Source organism: Melanostigma gelatinosum, assembly GCF_949748355.1.
Source record: "Melanostigma gelatinosum genome assembly, chromosome: 1".
NCBI classification, from domain to species: Eukaryota; Metazoa; Chordata; class Actinopteri; order Perciformes; family Zoarcidae; genus Melanostigma; species Melanostigma gelatinosum.
Genome location: NC_136634.1, coordinates 20,133,154 through 20,159,167, shown reverse-complemented (window position 1 = coordinate 20,159,167; position 26,014 = coordinate 20,133,154). Strand labels below are relative to the sequence as shown.

Sequence of the window (26,014 nt, the reverse complement as noted above, 5' to 3'; positions counted from 1 at the left end):
GGCCTGCCGCCCCTGCCATGTGAACAAAAGAGATTTGAGGGAGGATTCCACATAGGCGATCCACACAGAGAGCTGGCCGGTTCCTGCGGTTCATCTATAATACATTAATGAGGCTCCTCCACTGAAGCAAAATCAGCAGTTCATTAACCCTTGACGGATGACATCAGAGGGGGGAGTGATCCTGTGATGAAAGGCCCTGAACATTCCCTCTCACAGTCTCTGTGTATGATACATAAATCACAAGGCTCGGAGCGCTGCTATACTGCAGATTTTTAAACCTTTATGAGCCAAATCACAGCACCGGAGATGTGACGGTCTGTGGGTGGGGCGCCCTTCACAATCCATTCTGCCCTTGATCCGCGGGTTGTAAGAGTGCGAAAGCCCCCTACCTGCTGCTTACAGGTCGCTGATGAAAGAATGTGAAACCATTGATGCTCCTTTGATAGTCGACTTTTGGCAGAGATTCATTTTTTAGTTTTTTAACCCTTCTGCATATACGAGCAGCAGACTTATACGCGTGTGGGCTTGTTGCAGTACATCAGGGATATTATTTAGATCTGAAAATCAAGGTACTTTTTGCACAAACAGAAGTTTTACAGCTTTCCATTTGTGTTACATCCATCTTACCCTCCACAGCTTTGATCTTCTCCATCTTTTCTCTCTGTTGCTCCTCCTGCTGAAGCCTTTCCTCTTCCCGTCGTTGCTCGGCCAGCAGGACCTGCCTGTCCAGCTCTTCGTCTTTCCTCTTCTCCTCTGCTATGGCCTTCAGATTGTCCTGAACACATATAAGCCCATTAGTCAACTCTGAACTCATGGAAAGACGGCTTGTAGTGTTCAACACGTGGAAGCTGAAAGTTGGTTATCTGTAACTATATCAGTGTTAATCATGCAACACCAGGAATAATGTCTGAAGGACAAACTAGACAAGTGGCACATTCCAAACCAAAGATAGTGCTGAACAAACTCATTGAACTTGTCCATCAAAAACCATGTACACACACACACACACACACCTCCTCCTCTTGGTTTAAGTGTTTTTCAGAGAACCGTTGTGATATGCGAACTGGGGCTGGGTCCAGCAGCTTCTGTTTCTGCTCCCGCTCCTGAAGGGAAAAAAGAGAAGAAGATCAACTCTGCTCCTTACAGCTGTTAGAGGCACACTCCATCATGCAAATGTAAACAAAAGGCTAATCCTGCACTGGAACGTCGCTCCAGAACTGATTCATTGTTTTTTAATAGGCCAACAGCAACCGATGACTACTAAAGTTACTGTTTTTTCTAATAGTAAGAATTACATTTTAAAAGTATGCTCGATTTTAATCATTCCAACTTTTTTTAATTTTATTTCTGACTTACAGATGTGGATATGCCCGTATCATTTACAGTATATGGTTCATAAATTACTGATTGAGTCTTCAACACAGATGATCCACATTTCAACCGGTGATCCAGATAGAGCACACAGGAGGGGAGGAACACCAGCCAGAGAGCTGTGAACAGATCTCCTGTCTTTATCAGGGGCCGGTCTCTGCAGCTCATGCCAGAGTTCATCAGGGAAGATGGACTGTGAATAACTGTCTGCCCGGGGCGGCCAACAGCACTGAGAGGTGTCACACTCTGGCTTCTGGTCGTCCATAAAACAATCATGAGAGGCCTCAAGAATGCATTACCAGCTGTGTCAAACCTGTGCATGTGTGCGAGGTGAGGAGGCAAAAGAAGGGAGACATGGGTGGTAGAGAGGAGAGAGACCGATGGTCATGATCTGATCTATAGTGCCCTCTGAAACTCTTCTGTCCCCCCCACTCTATCTCTGCCTCGTCTCAGTGTGAAGCACAGACATATCCCGGGGCTCCACAATTCCTCCTTACATTACCGCCAGCACTAAGTCCCTCCTCCACCCAACACACACACAAGATCGAGTGCCTCTGGTGTCGACACTTAAGAGAGGTCGAGAGAATCCTGCGGCGCAGCAGAGCTGTCATTCAAGAGGCTCCATCCTGTCAGTGCCCCATGAAATGGCTGGTGACAGCAGCCTGAGACATGTAGAGGAAAGGATTCAAGAGGCTACACACACACACACACCCCGATATACTTACGTCAATTAATGCCAAAACATCTGACGGTTACAGCTTTAATCTGGGGAGCGGTTGCGTTTATCATTTCTGTATAGTTGTAAATTGAATAGTTTGGGATTTTGGACTATTGGTGAAACAAAACCGGCTATTTGAAGACATTACTTTGGGCTCTGGGAAATCACATCTTCATGTAAACTAGAGGATTAAGGAGGTTAAAGGAATTATAAATATGTATTTGTAGTAAACACTCAATAACATCCACAAAGATAACGATGGTTTATAGACCATTTCACTGTTGTAAACATTCCAAAAGTGTCACGGTTTATTACCTGTTGTAGTTCATGTGAATGACAGAAGCTGACAGGAAGTAAACACAGACCCCAGCTGTTGCCTAGCAATGCCACACTGTGATCAAGTCTGACAGAACCCATGTTCTCTGTTCTTTTTGACATGAAACCGTCTCTTTAAGTCGAACGCGCTGTAGTGGAATTGCGTGCTTTCAAAACATGTACAAGAGCAAATTAACACAAGAAGTCTCCAAGATGCTCCTCCACTGACCAGCCCACACCGAGTACACCAGGTAGCTGTACTAGCAGTGAAACCGCTTTCATTACAAAACCCCCACAAGGCTTCAATAACACTCCGCATTCAGAAAAGCTTTGGACAGAAAGGCCTTTTAAACGCCATATATTTCATGAGAGTACGAGTAGAGCTGAGTGTTAACACGACATTCATCTACTGACCGCTGGCCAAACCACCTTCTTTACACAAGCAGGTGGGATAAACACAGGGACCAACCTCAGCTTTGAATAGCTGTAGCGTCCAATTACTGAAACTAATTCCATCGCAAACTATAGAAACGAGTTGGAAGGAAAACCTGAGTGTCTAGTGTTTGCTATGAACAGCGGGAAAGAATATCTCTATGATCTCCCCCCTGAGGTACTTAACACAACATTTGATGACAAATGAGCATGAACATGACCCACAGGTATGGCCAAGCCCATTGAAGACCACCACAGAACTCCCCACAGTCAGGCCGAGGGCAAACTTCATTACGAAGCTCGTGTGCAGCATTAAGGGCAAGCACAGACCGGCTTTCCTTCGCTTCAGCTCTCCTGCAGCTGGCCCCGCTAAAGTGTCCCGGATCATGAAAGAAACTCCTTGAGGGGGTCAGTGATCCTTCAGAACATGACAGGAACTGAACAGAGATCTTTCGAACTCCATCGGAACGGCCAATGTCAAAGAGTTATACGGATAGGGACTAAAGTTAACATTGATTTAAGTTGATAAATGACAAACGTACCAAAAAAACATCCCTCCCGTGATTGGTTAAATTAGCATTTTTAGACGTAAACACTGGCACTGGTTCGTGAGCTGGTATTCATTAATATTGCTTGAGGCAGAGGCTGACAAACTGGACCCTAATGAAGACATTACGTAGCGCTGTAATTGGAGCGGATAGTAACGAGGTCTCTTTGGTGTCTGACCTTGTGCTCAATCATGCTGCGGATCTCCGGCAGGAAGTTCTGGCTGATGACCCGGTGGAGGTGGCGGTCCTGTGGGGACGGTTTGTCCTGGATGCTCTCTACCAGACTGACCCACTGCTCCTCCGAATCACACACAAGCGACCAAGCGCCTCGCTTAAGGCCTGGTAGGAGCAGAGGAGAGAGACATTGACTTATTGATTCAAGGGGAAATGTACAGAGACATTAATATCAGTGAAACTGGTCGTGGAAAGTATAAAAAAAAGAAAAGAAAAGAAATGTGCTTATATTCATGAGATTCTTTTACCTGTGCTAGGGCGGAGATCTTCCAGCTCGTTTTCTGACTTCACTTCTGTCACTTCACTTTCCAGCTCACTGAAGGTAAAAGAAAACAGAGAATAATACAAACAAAATATTCCAGAGGGATTAGAAGTATTACATCTTCAGCTAGTGGTAATCTAAAGCGACCGCTAGGCACTTTGTGACTATTACGCTTTTTAGACATTAGATTACTCTTATGTACAACTGGAGACAAAGTGTATATAGCAGGGAGTTCAGGAGTTACATTCTCCTCGTACTCCCTTAGCCTTACAGCCAAATTCAAACTGCACAGTAGCTACGATGACGGTAAATATACTGCAACATATATGACCTCCATGATATTTTCCCCACAGAGACGATTCAAATACAAAGGGTCTACACCTGTGGTGAGAATATGGTTGGTGTATGCGAGTATGTGGCCAAGAAATACTCTTTATTATTTAATTCCATTTCAGATACAGCAGTGGGCTACAGGCCAGTCAACGACTCACTGACGGCAAAGGGGATCATAACACAAGTCTCCAAAACTCTGATCATGCATCACTTTCCTGAGTCATGATTGTTCAAACCCTCTCTATCATCTGTGGACACAGCCATGGCATCTGTTGTGACAGCTAAATGCAGATTTTCCTTTGACATAACTGCACATGTGAACGTTTATTCTCACCATAGCCGAGGTTCTTCCAGTTTTATCTTCTTTGGTGGTCTTCCCCTTTTCTTTTTCTCTGGTAATGTCAGCTCAGTGGTTTCACTGAAAAACAACATCAAGTAGAAAGGAAGTCTTTCAAGCAATAAGCAATATGAGACCTCTATAATTAACCCTTAACAGACCTGTGAGTGAGGGTCAACACTTACCACATGCACAAGTTAACCAGAGCGAAAACATGACCAGTGACATAACATCTGTCCTTGTTGTACTGGACGGAGGAAGACGATACAAAATGCCCGGTGCTATATTTACCTGATCTTCTCTGCTCTCCTCTCGACTGGCTCTTCTTTGTACATGCGAGTGCCGTAGAAGTACCAGTAGAGGGCTCCATATCCATCCTGCCCCAGCGGCTCCACTCTCAGGCTGTCTGCATCCAGTCCCTGGTGAGGGGGGGGGGGGGGGGGGGACACATCACATTTCTTAAATCATGTGTAGGACTGGGATTTTAAATCATCTGTCATCAGCGGGTGATGTCATTCAAGTCCTTTGAGCCTACATGGCTGTGAATCATACACACACACGGAGCACTTTCAGTATCTTTCCGAGCACATTCGGAAATTTAATCTACTGATTTATTTGGAAAGAACTTCTGTCGTGAGAAAACTGTAGAATATATGAGAGGGGACGTTTACCTTGAGCAGGTCAAAGACGTCGGCAGCATCCAGGCGGTAGTCGCACAGCCGGTGCAGCAGTTCCACCTGAGTGCGAGGAGGGAGATTCTCAAAGGGACCCTCTCGCAGTGGGTTGGGCTTCCCCTCCTCCAGCTCCCACCGGTAGCTGATGATGTCGTCCAGGTAACTGCTAAATGCCTGGGGGCTAAAGGGCAGGGCGAAGGAACAGATGAGAGACCGAGAGTGACAGAGGCAGGCGCGATAGGTTTCTCAACTTTAAAACAGGATGAAAACCTTTTCAACACCGGGTCAAATCTCTTCAGATACAAACACTGACATGCCAGCAGAGCAAATTCATTACAAAAGAACACTTTACACACACTGATGTACTATTACATTGTCACAAGAATGTTTTGTTTTTCTTGGTGTGGTTGTCTCATTGTGCGTCAGCATCTACTCCGCTGTTTTGTCTTTACATAATCGGCACAATGAACCATTCTGGTTCAGTTGCCCCCCCACCTAAGATCTTCCATTGTATTGTTAGTGTGGAGAGGTGTGATGGAGTGGTGCCTTTGCTTCCTGTGAGGGTCTCAGGTTGGTGGTGCTGAGCAGGTAAAGCCAGACGAGGAGGGTTCGGTACGTCCCTTATGTCCTACTTGTGTCTTGTGGTTAACTGTTTCCTAAGTTTGTTTTGTAACGATGATCAGTTCCATTGAGGTATGCTCATCCACTGTAAATACATTTGAAACATGCATGTAGGGCTATACAAATGAAGCATACTTTTATAATAATACTTAGGATTCTATTAGTTGTAACCACTAAATTATGGATTCATTTATGTTAGATTCGTGACTTGTTACAAATGTTTATTGGATCATGGGGTTATAAGGAACTTTGGTTTGTATCAATTACAAAATTAAGATGCATATGACGTTTATTATAACAAATAAGGGGTTTTTTTGGTCCATTGAGATCTGTCAGTATGGATAAATGCAACCAATTCAATTGCAAATGCTGTGTGCACATTGTTCGGCCAACACGCCATGTCTGAAAGTCTACTAGTGTCCTTTCAGAATGCACAGTTTAGGAAACAAACAAAGTTCAAACTGCCCTATTGGCTTTGAGACAGGGGCTGCACTCATTTCCTTGAATGGGTGAGTGCGGTTGTATCTCTGCCGTGAGTGGAAGCTGGTAAATAAATGTTGGTTCCGGTTCAGGTCCGATTAATCTGTACCTTTCAGTTCCAACCCAGCCGAACAGAACAAGGGCTCGGGTGAGCATCTACGCAACGGCACAGAGAAAGAGGGCCAGGAAAATGGCTAATCTTGAAAGAGCAGTGTGCACTTTTCACACAGCTGCAGCCACCCCCCACACCCACCCACCCCTACCCCCTCACTACCCAATCTCTCTCCCACTCTCTGTCCCTCGTTCTCCCCAACATGCCTCCCCTCCCTCCTCTCCCCCGCTCCGGCAGAGCGTTTAACACGTGCGGATGAAAAGGGCAGCTCTGTGAAAGGCTAGCGTTGAGCAGCCACCCCCGGGATGCCAGCGCCTGTCCACTCCAATAAAGCAGGTTGTCCTCCTGTTACCGGTTGCCTGGGTGGAAGAACTGGATCATTCCTCTGCTTATATCGGTTCACTGGGACCACTATGCATCTTTCTGCTGATGGGTGAGGGTAGGAGGTGTGTTCGAAAGGGGGGGGGGGGGGGGGGGGGGACGCCCCATGAGAGATTAAAGCCATTTGAGGATTTGAATAATAACTCACTTTCTCCCATCATTTGGTTACAGAGGAGGAAAAAAAGTTTCAGTGGCTGAGGTGTACACATGTATTGCCGTAGTAGTAGAGCACTCTTTCACCACAGACCGTAAGTCATCGCATGGTGAGTAAACTCTGACGCCTCTGCGAGTCATTGTGCCGGTGACTCAGACTTCCTGTGAAGGCTCTTGGGTGCTATGACTAATTTAAAGTGAATTGATGGAAATACCGGTACTGCTTTTATCCTGGCAGCTACATGTCAGAAAAAAAACCCTGTATTGATTATTATTTCTACTGTGCCTATGATGTTTTATTTAAAAAGGAGATGCTTCCACTATTCTAGATCTGGCAAGATTAAGACCTAGAGTGCAGGTGTACAACTGCTTTAAGCACATTACACATTAGGACGCAGGTGGTCTTGTACTATTCCCTCGTCCTTTATCCTTCAGAACTACTAAGTACCCAAAGCTAGCATAGCATTCATGGTACGATTCATCACTTTGCATTTTACATTGAAATCCAAATGTTCCTCATTTAAACTATTTTTTTAAGCAAAGCTGTTATATGTGCTGCTTGGTCATCATTTCGGACTTCAGCTTAATTTATTTAATCTGAAAGATTTTGTAGAGAATTTCTTTTTGTATTTGTCAAAGCAAGATATATCAATAATATGCTTTTCTGGTACAGCAACCCAAACAAAGGTGTCATATCAATTTCATATTGGTATCTTATCACAACACTTTGAATGATTCGCAACACTAATGGAGAGAACACTGGACACTCGGGCTGTGAACCAAAACTATGATTGAATCGTGAACCGTGCGTACCTCTTTACCGCCAGACTTCAGTGTCATTTGCTATGACTGTCAACTGTCAACGTTTTGTTATTATCTACACCGGTGATTCCAGTTCACTTCAACTTCTCCTTCGGCCCCGACTCAAATCCTCATCCAACTCTTGTGTTAAGCTGCACCGACAGTTTCGATAGCCTTTGCCGATATACAAGATTCTTCTTTTTTCCCCACTCGATACGTACGTGATGTCATTGCGCTGGTAGCAGCCCTGCAAAAGACAAGCAATGAGGTCCCTGAGGAAGTCCAAGTCCTGCTCTGACAGGGCCTTCTCCAACTCCTGGAGAAACACAACAAAAGAGACAGCAGGGTCAATACACACGTGAAGAATACATACTACATATATAAGATATTACTAATTGTTGCCACAGCTCTGCTGCAACATTATGAAACCAGAGGAGCTTCAAGGGAAAACTCTTTCAATAAGGCAAAGGCATTACAAGCAAAACACAGGGGATTAATTATGTATCAAACGATCGGTGGTCATCACATGAGAAAAGGAAAGGCCATATCTCCGCTGAGTTAATGAATGAAGAATAAGACGTGATATTCGTGAGCCCTCTGCATATGTTTTCGACAGAGCTGGTACCAGTGTTAAGGTAAGCTGGCAGAGGCAGACAGCAGGAGGGGCGGTGGGAATTGTGTCGTTGTCCGATTCGGGCTTCTTGGTTTGCCAGTGGTTGTTTGGCTGAAGCAGAGGTTCAAGTTCAGCCATGACCCCTTCTCTCCTGGCATTGTGTTTCCGCCATTGAGGTTTTATGAAGCGGCAGTAACCGGTAGAGCAAACTCTAAAAGGCCTGAAAGCGCCGAGGAGAGATGGGAGGCAGCAGGGGCCTAGAGCTGCAACACAGCCGCGCTCCCCCCCCCCCCTCCTCTCCTTTGCTGACCAACCAAAACGCAGCACCCCACACAGCTTCCCAGCATGCACTGCTCTCCCAAATGATACCCCAAAAAGCTCTGGAGTAGAACAGGAGGGGAGAGACGGAGGGAACAGGAGGCTGAGAGGGCAGAAATGCAAATGCAGAGTGCTCGGTCAGCCAAGTGTCCATTTCACTTAAAGCCCCCTTATGCAGGCTGGAGCCAAACAGAACATGCCTGCCTACAGCTGACCACTCCTTACAGCCCCTAGTCCTTGCCCTCACACACAACAGATCCAAACTCTCTCTCTGTGTCACTCTTCCTCGATCCTCAGGTTCAAAAAAAGAAAAAAACGCAGCTCGCGCACCCCTGGGGGTGCGCAAGCTGCCTCTAGGGGGTGCGCGAGAGAAAAAGTGTAATGGCGGTGCAGTCCCGTCTCCTAAAAATTACGTTCCCCCAAAACTAAAATGCATTCTCAATTACGTTTGACCACAAACGTATTTTCTCCCTGATTACGTTTGTGTTTGACATATTACAAATACGTTTCTCATCAACATATCTTTGCCATACTTTAGTCTTTATGATGTTTCTGTGATCTGCCTCGCCTCTGCCCCGCCACCCACGAGTTATTGACCAGCGGCCTGTTCCGAGGGCTGACAGACCTGACGATCGGGTGCCTCGCGGCGGGGGCGGCTGGAGACCTCGCGTCCCGGCGCCAACGAGTGAGCGCCGGCCACTCGGAACCATAAAACCAAGTCCCGGATTTCACCCGGGGACATTCTGGAGGTATTGTGACCGGGTGATGTGCCTCGTTGCTGGGGAGGTGCGTGTGTGTATGAGCGCATTTCTGCCGGAGACAGGCGGCGTGTTGTGGTATTCTGACCGCGTAATAGGGAGAAGGAGAGGCGGTGGTGGAGAGGGAAAAAAATGTTAAAGAGATGATGGAATGTATGATTGGAGAGAGAGAAGCGAACAAGTTGGACGTGATCCCGCGTCCAACAACACTGTCGCGCGCATCGATGCTTTGTCCGAAGACATCCTGGCTACATTAATCTGTCGTGATTGAGCGAAGAGTGAGTTTTACTCTCTGCAAGTAGACGAGCCTACAGATGTGGCCAATCTGGCCAATCATCTGGTGTACGTCCGTTACCTTTCAGAAGGCACGGTGCAGGAAGAGTTTTTTGTGTTTTTTATCTTGTAAACAAACGCCATGCGCGAGCAAACTGTTCTCTCATTAGTCCGATTTTTATGCGGCTCTGTTGCTTTTTTTTTTTAAAGGTGTGTGTGTGGGGGGGGGATTGGGGGTGCGTGAACCCGGTCTGGATGTAGAAGGGGGTGCGTGGCCTAAAAAGTTTGGGAACCGCTGCTCTAGAGGAACATGCCGGTCAGCGTACACACATCCCCGTCACGGAAAACGACGGACGCCAGGAGCCGACTAGTCAGGACGATGGCAAACAGAGGGGGGGGGGGGGGAAGAGGAGGAAGGAGGAGGAGAGGCAGAAAGAAGTTGAAAAAGAGGGTAAGATTAATGTTGCGACTTAGAAGAGAGGGAGACTCAACAGCCCGCTTTTGCGTCCGACTGACCCTAAAGAAAGACACCAGGAGAGCAACGCTGATGACTGGGAATAAAAATCAGCCACGTCTCACTACTCAAAGGAAGAACGGTTCATTAGGTTTTATGAACGCATTCTAATGACCAAGTTAAAAGTCTACAAATCAACACACTCAGTGGCAAATGAGACAGATTCTGAAGAATATTAACAAAAATTATTCAAGAAGAAGCCATAAGCAGGAAGAGTTGGCGAGTCAGAGCACGTGAGAGTAAGGCAAGAGCACACGAGATGGTATTTTAGGTCTAAAGGTAGCAGGACATCTCAACAACATCCATGGTGACTGAAGTCCTGTCACATGATGTCACAGCAACTGGCTGAAAGATGTGTGCCTTCACACATTTACAGTAAAAGACCAGAAATGTAAAGAATATAGTCACGTACTTTCATCTAGCCTACATCAAGGGAGGAGCTTTGACAACAGAGACTGATTAAAAGTTTAACGGTTGCTCAAGCAAGCGCATGTGTCATGGCTTGTTCGCGCGTACGTACGCTACTCAGCAGCAGAACTATGCCATAGCCATGAACTATGACCCTTAAAAAGATAGCGAGCACAGAGTGTACCCTGTATCCCTGTGTGTACACGCAGTAGGACATAGGATGCAGAGAGATCCTGTGTCACGCTCCCTTCCACTTCCTGGTCCCCCTGTCAGGCAGCCTCTGGGCCAGAGCGAGCCCATCCATCAGAGACAGACTGCACTTTGATCACACTTCGCAAAAGGCCGGGGGGGGGGCACGGCCAGGGGACGAGCCTGAGAGTTGAGTGCGGCGCGGCACAGTGGAGGGCTTGCTACGGCTCCTGGATTAACAACACCCTGCTCCACCTTTGAAGTGCCACACTGCATCTCCGATGGCAGAGGGAAGGGGAATTAACATAGTGTGCGTGTCTTTCTGTCAGCCATCCGTCCAGCCGGCCAATCCCTGTGAGGCCCGGTGCTAAGTGACACTCATCTCGATGACGGGACGCGGCCCTGAAGGACACAACCCGCACGCAACCTTTGGCAAACATGAGGTCAACAACAGACAGAAAACGCACCTTTACCAACATTCATTGTACACACACGTGTCGCAACAGAATAAACAATTTGCAGTACTTTGGCTGCTTCGTATTAATGATCAAAGGGACTCAAAGATAAGAGCGCAGGATACGTGATCAGCTTTAAAAGAGTATAAATCCTAGAGCCAAACTGCCATATTTCTCACTAAACAAATCTGGCTTATTCGTATTCACACACAGGACGGAGAGCGGAGGGAGAGTCGAGGCTTGTCAAAAGGTGTGTCATCACCACCGCCCTTCTGTAGGCCTGGCTTACAATCAGCAATCTGCCCTGAAGGTATTTGCTGCTCCTCTCACCCGACTCCCCTGCTGTTTCTCTCTCTCTCGCTGGCTTAACCTCTTATTCCTCTCTTCCACACCATTTTCCTCCCCCTGTCTTGCTGCACTGTGCCTACAAGGGCCTCTGAGACATTCTATTATTCCCCTGACAACACCCTTTCTCCTCTCTCCACCCCACTCTTCTCCTCTCTCTCTGTACTCCTTATCTCTCGGCTCCCTCCACACATTGTCCCCCCACTCAAGCCGGAGCCGGTGGCTGGCTGCACAGTAGCGGAGGATGGAGCAGATCTCCTGTTGTGATCTGCAATGGGGGGGGGGGTGTTTGAAAAAGTGTTCAAGGTGCAGTCTCACCTATCAATGTATTAAATAGAATCAGGCAAACAGTGTGAGAAGTAACACCTGTCACCCGCGATCTGTTCTCGTGCCTCTCACATAATGCCGACATGGGCAAGCCTCGATAGAAATGTCTATTTCACTAACCGCACTTGTGACGTGTAGCTGGCGGTCCTTACGGGTTCTTCCCATTACTCTGTGGTTTACCAGTGGAATGTGTAGCACATTACTGCAGACTGGAGTCTCTGCTTAAGGTCATAACCAGAGATTCCCCTGTGACTACCTCATAAGAATGGGTCCAATGCACAGTCAGAAATACTGCGTCACACGCACATCTGCTGTATAAAAGGGGTTTAATGATGCCAAGCTAAAGATGAGCCTCCACGGGGAGGAGGAGGACACCGCTCCAGGTCTCTGCTTGACACGAGCACCGGGACGGTAAATGTTACGAGACATGTGACGTAAATCACCTGAGAAAGGAGAGGAGCAGACTTTTCAAAAGAAAGGCGACGTCAAGGCTACACCGAGTTCAAGGGACAACACACCATCTGCATTTGCAGATAAAAGTGAAATGCGCTTTCCTCAGTGGACACCGACGGCCCCGTGATGTGTCCCATTCATATCGGTAGAGCGAGAGAAACTGAGATAAAAAGATGTACGAGTGTCTGGCCAATGCATGCAGCGAGAGACAGAGACAGAGAGAGAGAGTCATGGGGTTGTGATATGCAGTGGAGCGGATATGTATCAGCAGCCCAAGGTTGTGGCAGATCTACAGAGACCGTAGTATCGGGGGTTGGCCTCTCTGGCTCCAGCCTCACAGCAGATACTTTCCATGCCACTGCCGTTAACAGCTCCTCCGGGGTCTATATCACCAACAGTTGGAGGATGTGTGCACAGCCAGCGGGAGGGGGGGGGAAGGGAGGCCTGTTTGTTGTGTAAAGGGCCCTCTCTCTTCCTCTGCTTTCTTTATTTCTTCCTCCCCCACTCCCCTCCCACTTTCATCTCCCACATGGTTCCTCCAGGAGCCATCATCTGACAACACCCTCCAGCCCCCCCACACGTAACCACCTCCTGCCACATGGCAAACATGCGCACACATCAGCCATAACACCGCAGGAAGACGCCCCCTCGCATCCTCAGGATGTACCGTTCATCTGATCATCAGAGGGGAGCGTCGAACATCTTTCAGCTGCTGCCAGACGCATCAAAACAAGAACTTGTTGGCTGCTTTTGCCTGGACAGTTATTCTTGATCGACAACATGTCTGTCTGAGCCACAGTGGAAAGTTGTGTACTCCACACCTGTCCTGACTAGCCTTATGACACATTCAAAACAACTAGAGCCTCCAGGCAAGGACACCATTTGTTTATGAAAATATGTGAACAGGAAGAACCGTTGAACAGTTGATCTCACTGAGCTGCACTACCAGGTGGGAACGGCCACCAACACTAAATATAGCGTATAAGCGACTACACTACTGTAAAGAAAAAATGAAACCCTTTTTTCCCTGTAAGGTCAGTTTCAACTTCCAACTGAGTTTTATTATAGTGCCTCAGGGCTAAAAGGGACAGGTGGCAGGGCTGTGTGAAGGGGTAGTGGAGGAGAGGCTCTGTGTGAGTGTGAGTGTTGAGGCATGGACAGATCCTTCCGAAGACAAACCAAGACCCTTTGCCTACCCTGCTTGCTATGTGGGTGAAAATCATTAAGCCCAGGAGATGGGAGGCCTCCCATGCTCCACTGTCAGCTCTGAGGAAACCACATCATCGACTTCCTGATATGAAAATGGAGCTTCCTGCTTCAGCCGACATCCCAGAGGTCCCATTCGCTGACTGCACAAACATGCGCCCGCATACACGTGCACATGCCCACACAAACAGTTCGGTAAAATTTTTTGCCTGCTGGAAAAAATGGTCCCTGCCCAGAATGGTTATAGACGTCAGAGGGAGGAGTCTAGAAATGGCGAAAACAACATGGAGCAGATGGCTTGCAGCCACGGAGTCAAAGCAAAAAGACACGAGGAGACAGACAGCTTCTTGACAAGAGAGGAAGAGTAACCTTTACAGAAGGTGTTTGATTCAGACATGTATAGTAAGAACGGTGTTTATCTTGCATCTCTTTATCAAAAGTGTAAGAGAAACGGTTGAATACTTCAATTCAGTGTGCTGAATTTGTGTATCACAGGAAGTTAGGATAAGATTTACTTTATTGTCCCGCAGTGAATACATACATACATAAATACATACCCTTATGCATGGACGTGCTTAAATTCACCTGTTCAGTGTGAGACAATACTTCTTCAAAGTAATTAAAAACAATAGTTTCAAGAAAGAAAAAACGGGAATAATCAACCAGATAATAAATAAGAAAATTGCAATATCTTAGTCCCTAAATAAAATCATGAAATATTACTTGTCACTATTTAATGATTTGATGGAGAATGAACCTGTATGACATTTTGAACCGTCCGCCTGAAGGCAACACAACACGTGTGTTGTGTTCAGGATCTTCTGCGCCTCCCTGAGCACAGGTTTGTCAAATAAAGGCTGAAGACAGTAGAGATCTTCATGGCTGATTGAGTAAGACGTGGATGCTTGTATATCAAAAATCCAAATCATTAGTGTCCTATGTACACAAGAAAGTCTCCGCCTTCTCCAAAAGTGGAAGCTGTTTGAAAAGCCTACTGAATCAGTAGGTACTGTATTTTGAGTTGTAGTCTTTGCATTGTGTTGAATGCAACATTTAACACGAGGGGACGGTGTTGGGTCTTTTTCACTCTAGTTATTTGAGTTCAGCCTGTTGGTGTGTCAAGGTCCTGACATTCCCAAACAATGGTGCAATCGCTCCAGAAGCACTGAGGCCACGTTTAAACGCGGTGTGAAAAAAACAGCCCACTAATTCATTAAAAGAAGACCCCTCCATTGACTGCTTCTACGCATGGCTGATAAAATAAGTGTTGCCGCACATCAAGATCGTTTTTTGTAGTTTCCTGCTCATTCATTCCTTTGAATGACGCCCCTCCATTGAAGCAATGAAGGTGCCAGTGCAGAGGGCTTCGTAAAACAGTTGAAATTTGCTCAACTTTTGCTGCAACGCAACATCATCCAGAGTGAGACAGACGCCACGTTCCTGGATTGCATTTTATTGTGTTGCCACTAGTAACTGAACGACAAGCCCGCAATCATGCAATATGTTGTATTGTCAACGCCCATTCAGACCGAACATTTGTTATGAGTCACCAGTTAGTATTTTGACAACATGTGTAACAATGTGGGGTTGAGAACATTCAAAGTGTGCCAACCAGAGATCCTCACTTAAGCCCGCGGCCTCCAGCAATCCATGTAGTCAGCCAAGTGTGTGCCAGTCTGCCCCCCAATAAGGCCCCACAGACCCCCCCCCCCATCCCCTTGTGCCAGCTCTCAGACGACACTCTGGTCAGCGTCGCTATAAAAAAAAAAGTCAACGCAACCTTTTAGAATAATATTCACAATACTCCCTCCCTCGTTATGCATCGTACTGTTGAAGAGTGCGTTTCCGACAGGAACAAACAGCAACATGTTAAACGGCTCTCTTTATTACTTCCTCTAACTGTGCTGTTGAAACAGACAACACAAAACACTGTTTCTAAGCACGCCAAACACGTAAACCAGTGACTCCACTAAGTTTTCAGGGTCTCCCACTGGATGAGACCTGGTTTGGTGAAGTTCTCGTCACTTGGTTTCTCTCAGGCTTCTCGTCTCGGCTGCACAAGCAGCCGCTGAGGCACAAAGTGAGACAGCATCACTGGAGGGGCTGGAGACAGACAGAGGGCACCATGGGGAGCTTCAACAATGGAGCCGGCTGAAACAAACCCCGGTGTATGTGCCCCTCTGCCTCCCCCTCTGTGCACACACTCCCCATGTGAAACCATCTGATGCATGTACTGCTGCTCTCACTTGTCAATCACAATTGGGGGGAGGGGCAGCAGCCCCTTTACAAAGCCACCCTCACAGCGCATGCAAGGGAGGGCATTACAAAAAAAAAAAAAAAAAGACATGCAAAGCGGTTCTTGATCTTTGAGGGGTACTCCCACAGTGTGAAAAAAGTCTTGAGGCCTTCATGTGGAGCCTGATCTGGCAAGAGAGTGTCAGAGGTTGGAGTCTGCGAGGCTGTAACACGGGCTGAGCTGGGGATGTGTCAGCGGGTGGGACAGAAAGGGGAAGCGATGAGTTAACGGCGCTGATCTGAGATGAGAATGGATCCTTCTTGTTGAGTTACAGTAGGTAAAGCAGCCTCAGGTTGAAGGTAAACATGTTATCTGTGATTTTACTGAACCCCGATGGTGGTGCAGTTCAACAGTGCAACTCAAGACAAACCTCAGAAGTCCATCCTCCATGCCTGCTTTTGCTAATGATATCCTGCCGCACATCTTCAGCCCTTCTGCTGCCACCGTATTTAGGGTTTTGTAGTGAAATGACGGGGTCTCAATAACTCTTTCGCCGTTCCTCATCAATCGTGCGTCACCCCTTTCAAAGTGAACAAATATTTGAACGTCATTTGTGGCCAATTTTGACAGCCCTAGGCCAGACTGGCAAGTAACGTTACGTTAACTGCTTTCTACAGTTATAATCCACAAAACAGGGAATCAGCAGAAGCCATGACGGAGAAACACTTAAGCCCTGATCCTATTCCCCGTTAATCCATTTGCTTTGGAGACAACTGAAACAAGTATGTTGCTCACAGGCTGCCCGCTCTTGCTTATTTACCAGATCTAATAGGACTAAATCTTCTTTTACAATCACACCGGAGGCTTTGCAAGAATAGGACCCCCCCCTCCCCAGAAGGGCTGCAGCAGCAGCAGCAGCAGTAGCTAGCACCCAGTCAGAGTGGAGAGCCTCCACCCTCCAGGGGGATGGGAAAGAAAGACTCACCATCTGGGGTTTAGTCATGGTGATGCCAGGAGCCGGGGCTGGGGAGAGAGAGGGACGGGGTAGAGCGACAGCTAACGGGTACGAGGCACTGAGACAAGCGATGGCAAAGCGAATGGGACGTGGTGAGAGGTAGACAGAGAGGCTAGTCCTTGAACGCTTAATGGGATCTTCAAGGCTCAGCACATCCAAGCAGGTGGCCTGGCAGGTTGGACAGCTAATCGGGCCGAAGTTGGGCGTTGCTCAATGACCTAATAACGGCAATTTATAATTGTACAAACCCCAACAGATGCAACGTAACTGGAAAGTGAGGGAGCCGACAATCTGTACCTGAACGCACTAATCAGGCAACGTAAGTGAAAACAGCTGTGTGGGACGACTACTGGTGTGTGAGGCCTTCCGGAGATAATGAGGAACGGCGGCGGTCCACACTGTTAACAGGCTGAACAATAAAATCCAGGTGTGGTTGGAATTAAAACAATCAAAACAAAAGAGAATAATAAACGGGTAGTTAAAAAAACAAACGCGAGCTGGCTATTAAAACTAGGTGCCATAGAGACCAAGAGTTCGACAATGTTATTCTGTACGCTGCGTGAAAGACAGAAGCAAATGTTCTTCATGCCAGTTATAATCTGATCTCAAGGTCTTTGTAGCAGCTGTAGAAATGAGAAGAGGAAAAGCACACACTGCACCACACTGACTAGCTGAGCTCTTTGCCAACAAGTGCACAAAATAAATAGTGTTTCACACCAATCAATCATAAAGATATAAATCATCCAAAATAACCAATCAGAAAGCAATCCTCTGAAACACTCACAAATCTACAAAATCACAGTAAGAATAAATTCTTCATTAGTGGCCCCGCAGTAAAGTGTTTTTGAGAATAAATGATATTTAGCTCCGAGCTGTAAGCAGACCCCGTTACCTTTATCTAGAAGTCATTTTTTTTATCCAACCGAAAACACTTATTTTCTAAATTGTTATAAAGTAAACCGCCTCTGCAGCTACAGTCCTTTCAGTAAATACTGCTTTCTGGTTCCAGAAACCATCTCACACCAGGCTGACATGATTTAAACCACGGCTACTGTAAAAGAACGACTGCTGTAATGCAAATGTTCTAGAAACAGCGTGAACATTTTCACATTTGAAACCCTTGAATTCATGAATATCAACCACAAGAAGAGAATCATAGGCAGGAGCACGGCAACATGGCGGCGCTCTTGCCACTAACGATTTAACATCTTTTCTTCTTTTAGATGCTTACGTTAGTAAATCAGCTTATTACCCGATTGGCTTAGTTTCCACTTTGAAGACTGAAGCCATGTTAGCAGCACTGCGAGGCTGTTCCTTGAGCTGAACGCCAACACCGTGTTGATGTTTAGCATGTAAAATGTTCACCATAACTTCCGTCTTAGTTAGGCATGCTAACATTTGCTAATAAGCGGCAAACACAAAGTACAGCTGTGAGTGACATAACCACAGTCATTAGGATACATCCTCTGGGAACCATGAGTGTGTCTGTACAAATGCTTGTGCCCGTCCATCACGTAGATGTAGAGATATGTTACAGGATAAGTGGATGCCATCCATTAGCTGCTGAGATATTTCAGAGTGGATCAAAGTGGCGGGAGGACTGACATACAGTTCAACCAACAACACCATCCATAGAGCCACGGCACCAATAGATCTATGCGTCTTATGCCCAAACTCAAAGGTTCTTCTCCAGACAGACATTTAAAAAAATGTCCCTTCAGTATTCAGGGAAAAAAAGAGTTTGTTGAGTGTCTCTTCGTTTCTTGGCCCACACAAGGATGGTAATGGCTCGCTGAAAACATCTCGTTATGGAACAAGGAACGTTCTACCTCCAAATACATCAAAACTGCTGCCTGGCTTTGTGTGCTGCGGTGTCATTTCTCTTTTTCCTGTTATATCATTCTTGCCAAATTTAAAGTATAAACCTAAAAATGCCACAGTCAAACGCTTCTAAGAAATGCGCTTTTACACAAACAACTGCATTATGGCGAACTGCACAGAGCGTGGTAATTTGTACGAGAGAAAAAAAAAAAAATGAAAGTCCACTTTGAAGGCTCATAAATAGCCCATGTCTCTTAGCTAATCACCAATAATGGGTATCTCCTAAGAGGAGTTCACCACGTAGATTATGACGGGCGGCTGATGAAGATATACGGAAAAACAAATGCACGACGATGTGCCAAACGGGGCCACCAGCGGAGCGGGAAGATGACGGGGACAGAGGTCATCGGCAAAAGAAGTCCGTGTCTGGTGATGAAGGGCACATCATTCTCAATCCAGCAACAGAGACCTATACCAGCGTCTGTGGGCTCGAGGCTTCATTTCAAAAAGACACACAGCCAAGAAATCAAGCATTCGCCACAGAGACAAAAAGCCAGGGGACAGGCATGTCGACCCCGGGCCTCCTTCCTGCAGATCACCCTCCCACTCCTCCACACTAATGTCCATTCACTTCGAAGCGCGCTCGCTCGATCTCGAGTACACTTTTTCCTCCACTGCCCCTCTTTCCCTCCCACTCTCTTTCTTTTCCTCTCCATCTCACCCACTTGACTGTCTCGTCCACACACACACACATCCACGCACCGCTTTCCCAGCTCGCTGCCTGCAGCCGGAGGAAAGTGGAAACCAGTGTCAGTGAAGTGTATCAGCCCAAGGAACAATGAGCATGGGGCTGTTTTGTAAGGCTAGCAAAGGAGATTTGTTTTTGGGGGCTCGATTATCACTGACCAGCACCTTAAAAAGAAAAGAGCTTCCCCAACAGTACCACAGTAGTACCGTCAGACAAAATGCACCCTGGTATAGGTTTCACAGAGCACAAAACACAGTGATCTCAAATGTGCCATCCATCACAGGAGTCTCTATTAAGAGAAAAAGAAACAGGTGGTTCAGTGAGACGACAGCAGGTATTTCGTCAGCTGCCTCGGCCAGTTCTCAATACTTTTACTCAGGGTGCATTCATCAAACTTTTAAAGTCCCGATACTGATATCTGGGCTTTGGGTTCCAGTCGATACCAAGTACCGATCTAATAGCAGTGTTGAATTATAAGGCTGTATGCCTCACTGTGTGGAAGTGACAGCTCATTTATTAAATCCTGATGTAAGGCAACATCAGGCTCGACTAAAACATTGCTTTCTTAATTTATAGATAGCAATACTGGATAGTTAGCTATTAAAATGACGGCATTCGACACCAGATCAGCCGATTGTCACAGATACCGAATCCAGCTGTGAAGAGTCAGTATCGGACCCATCTTTCTACTCATTACACTTCAGCTCGCATCGAACAAAAAAAACTCAAACGCGTTTAGTGTTTAAATAGGCAACCGGACCTCAGACGAGTGAAAGTATGCACCCCCACTACCCTTAAAACTCATCTCCCCACAGGTGACACATCCAGAATAGGTCTCTAACCAGGAAATGCATAGCAATGCTTTGCCCTGCAGAGTTGGTTGAGGCCCTCAGCGGTCACAACATTGACCCCCGCCGTCTATAAACTAGGGGACATGGTGACGGACAAAGGACAACGGCAGCCAATACGACGCTATGTCCACAAGAAAAGGACTGACGCTATGTCAGTGTGTGGACACTAAAGCACATGACAGAGTGAAATCACTCAACGCCCCCACCCCCCCCCCCCCCCCCACTCTGTCATGACCAATGACAGCCACTTCCTGCCCGTTTCCCAGCCCCGATTCTTGGGTAATTCAACCTGCACATACAGAGATTGTAACTGGAGCTGACTGACATTACCGTACCGTTTATAACACGTGTGCAGCCGAAAGCACATGAAAGAGGAAGACTAAAGAGAAGAGACATCAAGTTGAAAGACTGTCAGGTGTCAATTTAATATTGATCGAGTAATATGTATGCGTGGCTCATCAACTTTCTCAACCATATAACTGTATGTGGAGACAAAGGAAACAACGGTTACAGTGCCCGAGCCAGCTTGTCTTGTTGCCGGTATGTGGCATTCAGCAAAACAAACATGTCTCACTAACAGTTTCCTCTTATTTCTCTGATGTCCTCACTTTGGAACAAGCCATTCCAGACTACTGTCCTACATTAACCGAGAGCCAGAAGATAATGTGGACAGCTTACGGGCTGGACAAGTTGGGCCACGACTCCTTGAGCTTTTATCGTCATATCTTTAGTGCAGCTATTTGTGCAGTCCTCCTGGTATCTGCGGTGTGAAACACAGAAGGTCGGATTAAGGTGTTCTGCGTTGCCTAATTTTTATAACTTCCTGACATGAAAGCTGACCAAAAGCCCACTTTACGCACCAAATGGTATGGAGCCCATTAGGCGTCAAAGCTGAGCTCCAAAGCACAGTCTGGCCTGAAAGACCATATAAAGGTCATGTTCTGATGCACAACAACCCTAGGAACTACATTGGGCACACTGTTTAAGAAACAAACAACACTTAACTTAAGTGGGCAAACATGTGCAGGTGTTTCAGTAATTCAAAAGCAAGAAACTACATCTTTAGAAATAAAAACTGAGGAAAGAAAGCAAGAAAAACATGATTTCTTCAGCCATTAGGCACACGTATCAAGACAGTGTTTCCTTAAGCTGACCAAATATGCTTGAGTGCGTGACAATATGTTACCTGTACATACATCAAGTCAAATATATTGATGTAGTGCTCGGATGATGCACAACATTTGCAATTGAATAACTTCATCAAAAGCTGCAAATAAACAGGCCTAGCTAGCAACCAAACCAACAGGACTATAAATGTTTTGAGTAAGCGTCACCACGTGACTGCTTCAAAGATGGTTTTAAAACAGTTTTACAGTTCTTTCCCACAGAACTGTGGGGCTTCTGCCTGGACTAACATCAATCAGAACGGATCCCACCGGTTACAAGTAGTATTCCATCCAAATGTTGAATATGTTTCACACATGTTCATCCAAACACAGCGACTTTTAAAGAAGTGGGACTCTGCCATTGACAGAACGTGATGTGATGACATATGATCCCATGTCCCAGCAGAAGAACGCCAACATCCCCTCAGTGACGTGGACTGGGTTCTGATACCACAAATATGTGACAAGATGAGAACTCGCAATATGTTTTCCCACCAGAATGGTTTAAAGTGGAGGTTTCAGCACCGACACTACACTCCACTGACACAGTATTACTTAAGTTTCATTGGAAGACATGGATTTCCACTGGCTTTCAAATCAAAGCACCAACAGCAGTAAGCTTCTATCACCATTGACTATTATAATCATAAATGTAGATATTAGACCTACTGAGCACCAAAGGAGTAATGACCTTGACCACTGATGGGATGTATCAGACGACTACATTAATCTCAATCTATCCTCTATAAATATAGAAACAGTTGATGGGGGTGTATCTGTATGCGACGTGCTCAGTGATGCAGTTAAAGACGACTCTGTGGGCTGCACGGTTCAAACCCTGTTTTGGTCTGCAGATGCGTTAAAGTCAAAATCCAGAAGCTTTCCTTGTAACTGAGAAAAAAAACCCACAAATACAATGCGGGGATTTTCGCGTTAGTCCAGTTTCATCTCTAGAGGAGAAACGCAACAGCACAAGACCCTCAACTTTCACGTAAACTTGGCGCAATGCGATCCCCCATCTAGCTCGCACCTCGTTTAATAACAAAGCGATGCCTACGTGTGCTCCTCCGCCTGAAGGGGGTGGGGATGAATGAGTGATGGGAGACTGTTGATGCGTGATGTTGACCGCACCAGTTCCTCTAAAAGTGCAATCATTCCTCGATGAATTAAACGATCTACATTAACTGTGATGTGAAAAGAAACCTCGAATAAATCCATGCTGGAATTAGCTGGTCTGTGAAGTCCGAATACATTTTTAACACGGGGGTCGAGTCGAGTGGTAAAGTTGTATTATGTCGCCTAATCGTTTATAAGATACATGTAGTTTATTCTCTAATGGTCAGAGGGCTTACATCTGTCGCTTTTCTAACTCGATTGATATCGGGAATACACGTTTGAACCATCGCTTCTTGAAACAAAAACAGTACGTGACGAGCAAACAATGCCGAGCAGCATCTGCGTCCCTGTGGCTCCTCGAGCCAGATGGCTCGCAAACTGCAAGACAATAAACTCGAACCTCGTGCTATTAACTTAACTTTTACGCCAATTGACAGATAAAAGGAAGCGAAACAGTAAGACCACGAGCAGAGTTATCACGCGACTTTTCGGCTCTACGCGTCGCATATACATATAATCTAAACACATGATGCCTAAATGTTCACGTGTTTTCCCACTCGTTTTGTCACACAAGCATAATCTCATCATCTCCTCTGGTTTGCAGTTTGTGTGAATGACCTGGAATGGGGTCGCTCTTCAACATAGACAGCACGCGACTCTGGCCAAATGAAAACAAACGAGCGGGGCACATGGTTGCTACAAGAGCACCTTTATCTAAAGTTACTCTGGGGCAGCAGAGCAGACGTTCATATATAATAAAAGCCACACGTAACTTTATTTATTTAAACTGTAGCATGGCTGCTAAATTCAGCGGACGTCTTCACTGTCATTTTACAACTTTAAAGAGCAGAAATTAGCAATTAAAGCTAGCTTTTTGCTGTGCTAATACGCTAGCTCGTTACCAAACAGGAGTGCCTTCGTGAACGAGAAGTTCATAAGACACTAAGCTGGTTACCCGGATAGCTAGTTACACTAAATGCGGTCCAAGAGACCAAGCAGACAAAAAAGCTGACACAAACAACTTTTCATTTCCGCAATGAAAGACACTCGTGTTACCGAAAGCTACCACAGTTGTATTTTACCTCTATTTCAAAGTCTGGCAGGTTGAACGCGGTCCTGAACAGCGAGCAGAAGTGCGCTATGGCGGGGACTTCCCACCAGGACTGGATCTCTTCCACAGAAACTCTACATCCATGGGACATCTTCGGACTTGAGATATTGTGTCACGTCTGTTGTTCACATTAGATGGTAGTTTCCTCGGCGACTTACAATGTCTCCGTAACATTACAAACACGACAAAAGTTGCTGGTGTCGTCCTTGTCGGACATTTGCCATCGCGACCCGAGGAGCGCTACAATCTGTTTCAATCAGAGTCTCACTGGAGCCGAACAGATGGGGAGGGCGATACCACCGCACGGCGAGGAGGGGGGGGGGGGGGGGGGCTTCTACTTTACCTATATGTTAAACTATATTTGGACGCAAGTACTCTTTATAGTGTCGACCATGTTGATATTTTACAATAATAACATGTCACTTTTAAACATGTTTGCACTTAGATATCTCTGCTCGTCACAGTAGCAAAAGTCTAACGTCAACAGTAACCCATTGGTTTGGTTATTGCGGCCGCCGTTTAAAGGGAATGCCTGTGAATGGTGAATGAATTAAAAAAAAATAAAAACATGAACCAGGTATGAGCCAGGTAACTTGTTTTAAGTTGCATCAGTGTTGTTTCCGTGCGCGGAGATGAGGGTTTAGTTCAAATCGTTTGGCACATTCGTTATAATTTCGTTAATTTCCTGTTGTCAACGTTTTTTTTGTTTTGTTTTTACCTACCACCCCTTTGATTTGATTTACAACAGCCTTCAATCAATCACAAAATGATCGTTCAGCTGATCATTGTTGTGTACAGTAAACTGCCAGCTCTCCGTGTAGGCTAGATTTTGTAAACACCATCACGGTGGGAGTTGTCCTCTACACTGCACGGGGGCTCCCTCCATCGCAATGTGTGAAAAGTGCACGCAATGAGACAGCAGTTGCGCTCGGTGACAGTTAGAGCCAAAGTAATAAATTCATCAAATAAATCAGGGCCAAAGTAAACACTCTGCCCTGCACGGCTGTGTTCAGGGTTGGATGCCCATGCACATATCTCTTATTATATCCCATTGTATTGATAAAAAAAAGAAAGAAAGGTCATGTCACACATTCCCCAAGTTTTCTAGCTCAGGTGTTTGCCAAAGGAAAAAAAACACAATGGTAAACATGTGGTAAAATGGTTTGATTTAATAACTTTTCTTAAAAAAAACACTTGACTCAAATAGCTTGTACTGATTCAAAGTATGTGTAAAATTGGAAGTATAATTAACGCATAATCATGCATTTAAATAAATCAAATTCAATTCAAAAAGTTATGTCCAAAACGTAAACCCCATTCAAGGCATTTCATTTAATGTCATACAATTAAATGATCAGATTCATGAGATATCCAGTGTGCAAGTTAACGTTTTGGCCTAAAGGTGGTGCAAGAGGAAAGCTCATGATTTCTCCAGCAGGGTGTATTGTCCTGGGAGCCTGTTCCATATTATTATATAGAATAATATAGAATGACAAATCAAAACGACAGCTCAACATATATTGTACAGTTCACTGAACTCCATTCTTCTGAAATATATTAATTTGGTGTTTTGATGATGGTGGTGAAACAGGTTGTTCTGGGTTGAGACGAGGTGACTGGTGCCTCTATAGATGGATTTTGGTGAAATCTAACTCAGTACATTTGCTCATGTGCTGTTGTACAATTTTGACATACCATACATGCTATTTTATACTTATACATTCAAAATATAAGATCAGTATGATGCACTTTTATTGATTACGCTATCTAACAGTATAATAAGTCATTCAAATTTGCTCCACCTCGACCAGCTTCATTAAAATGCTGCTTATACTTGTGAATAGTAACAAATAAATCAGGACACCACAACTATCAGGTTATATTTCCCAGGAGAGCTTTTCATTAAAAAGTGCGCCTTGTGGTTTTGTAACACATATGATCAGCGACGAAATAGTATATGTGTATGCACATGGGACTGAGAAAGTTGATCTGTCTCCATCTTATGCTTTTCCCTATATATTAAATAAGGGGCCACATTTTGCCACTTACGCTGAAATTAATTATTAAAAAAAAAATCCCCTTTGATTCCTTCCACTATGGATGCTTACAAGTCATCCCAGCTGATGAGGGAAATGATCACTGATAGTAATTGTTTTTTCCATCAACAGGAATCAATACATCAATCAATGCTCATTATTAGGCTCAATGAGTGGTTGCTGTGGCAGTCACATGCTCTTCTTGTTGATGTCCTTACATAACTTTCTGTTCTTTCATAATTACCTAACTTTACATATTCCCCAATATAAATAATGAACTTGT

At 45.6% G+C, this 26,014-nt stretch overlaps 1 protein-coding gene across 1 annotated transcript in view; it reads right to left on the bottom strand.

Annotated features, from left to right (window-relative positions):
• Nucleotides 1-23,786, bottom strand: part of cecr2 (CECR2 histone acetyl-lysine reader) — a gene marked incomplete at its 5' end in the record, with an annotated part of 32,309 nt that extends 8,523 nt beyond the window's left edge. Inside the window, 9 exon segments of the mRNA XM_079277955.1 lie at nucleotides 628-775; nucleotides 1,014-1,103; nucleotides 3,563-3,723; nucleotides 3,867-3,934; nucleotides 4,548-4,631; nucleotides 4,842-4,969; nucleotides 5,222-5,405; nucleotides 7,994-8,088; nucleotides 23,667-23,786. Coding sequence (XP_079134081.1) covers nucleotides 628-775; nucleotides 1,014-1,103; nucleotides 3,563-3,723; nucleotides 3,867-3,934; nucleotides 4,548-4,631; nucleotides 4,842-4,969; nucleotides 5,222-5,405; nucleotides 7,994-8,088; nucleotides 23,667-23,786 — 1,078 coding nt within the window.
• Between the last annotated feature and the right edge of the window lie 2,228 nt (nucleotides 23,787-26,014).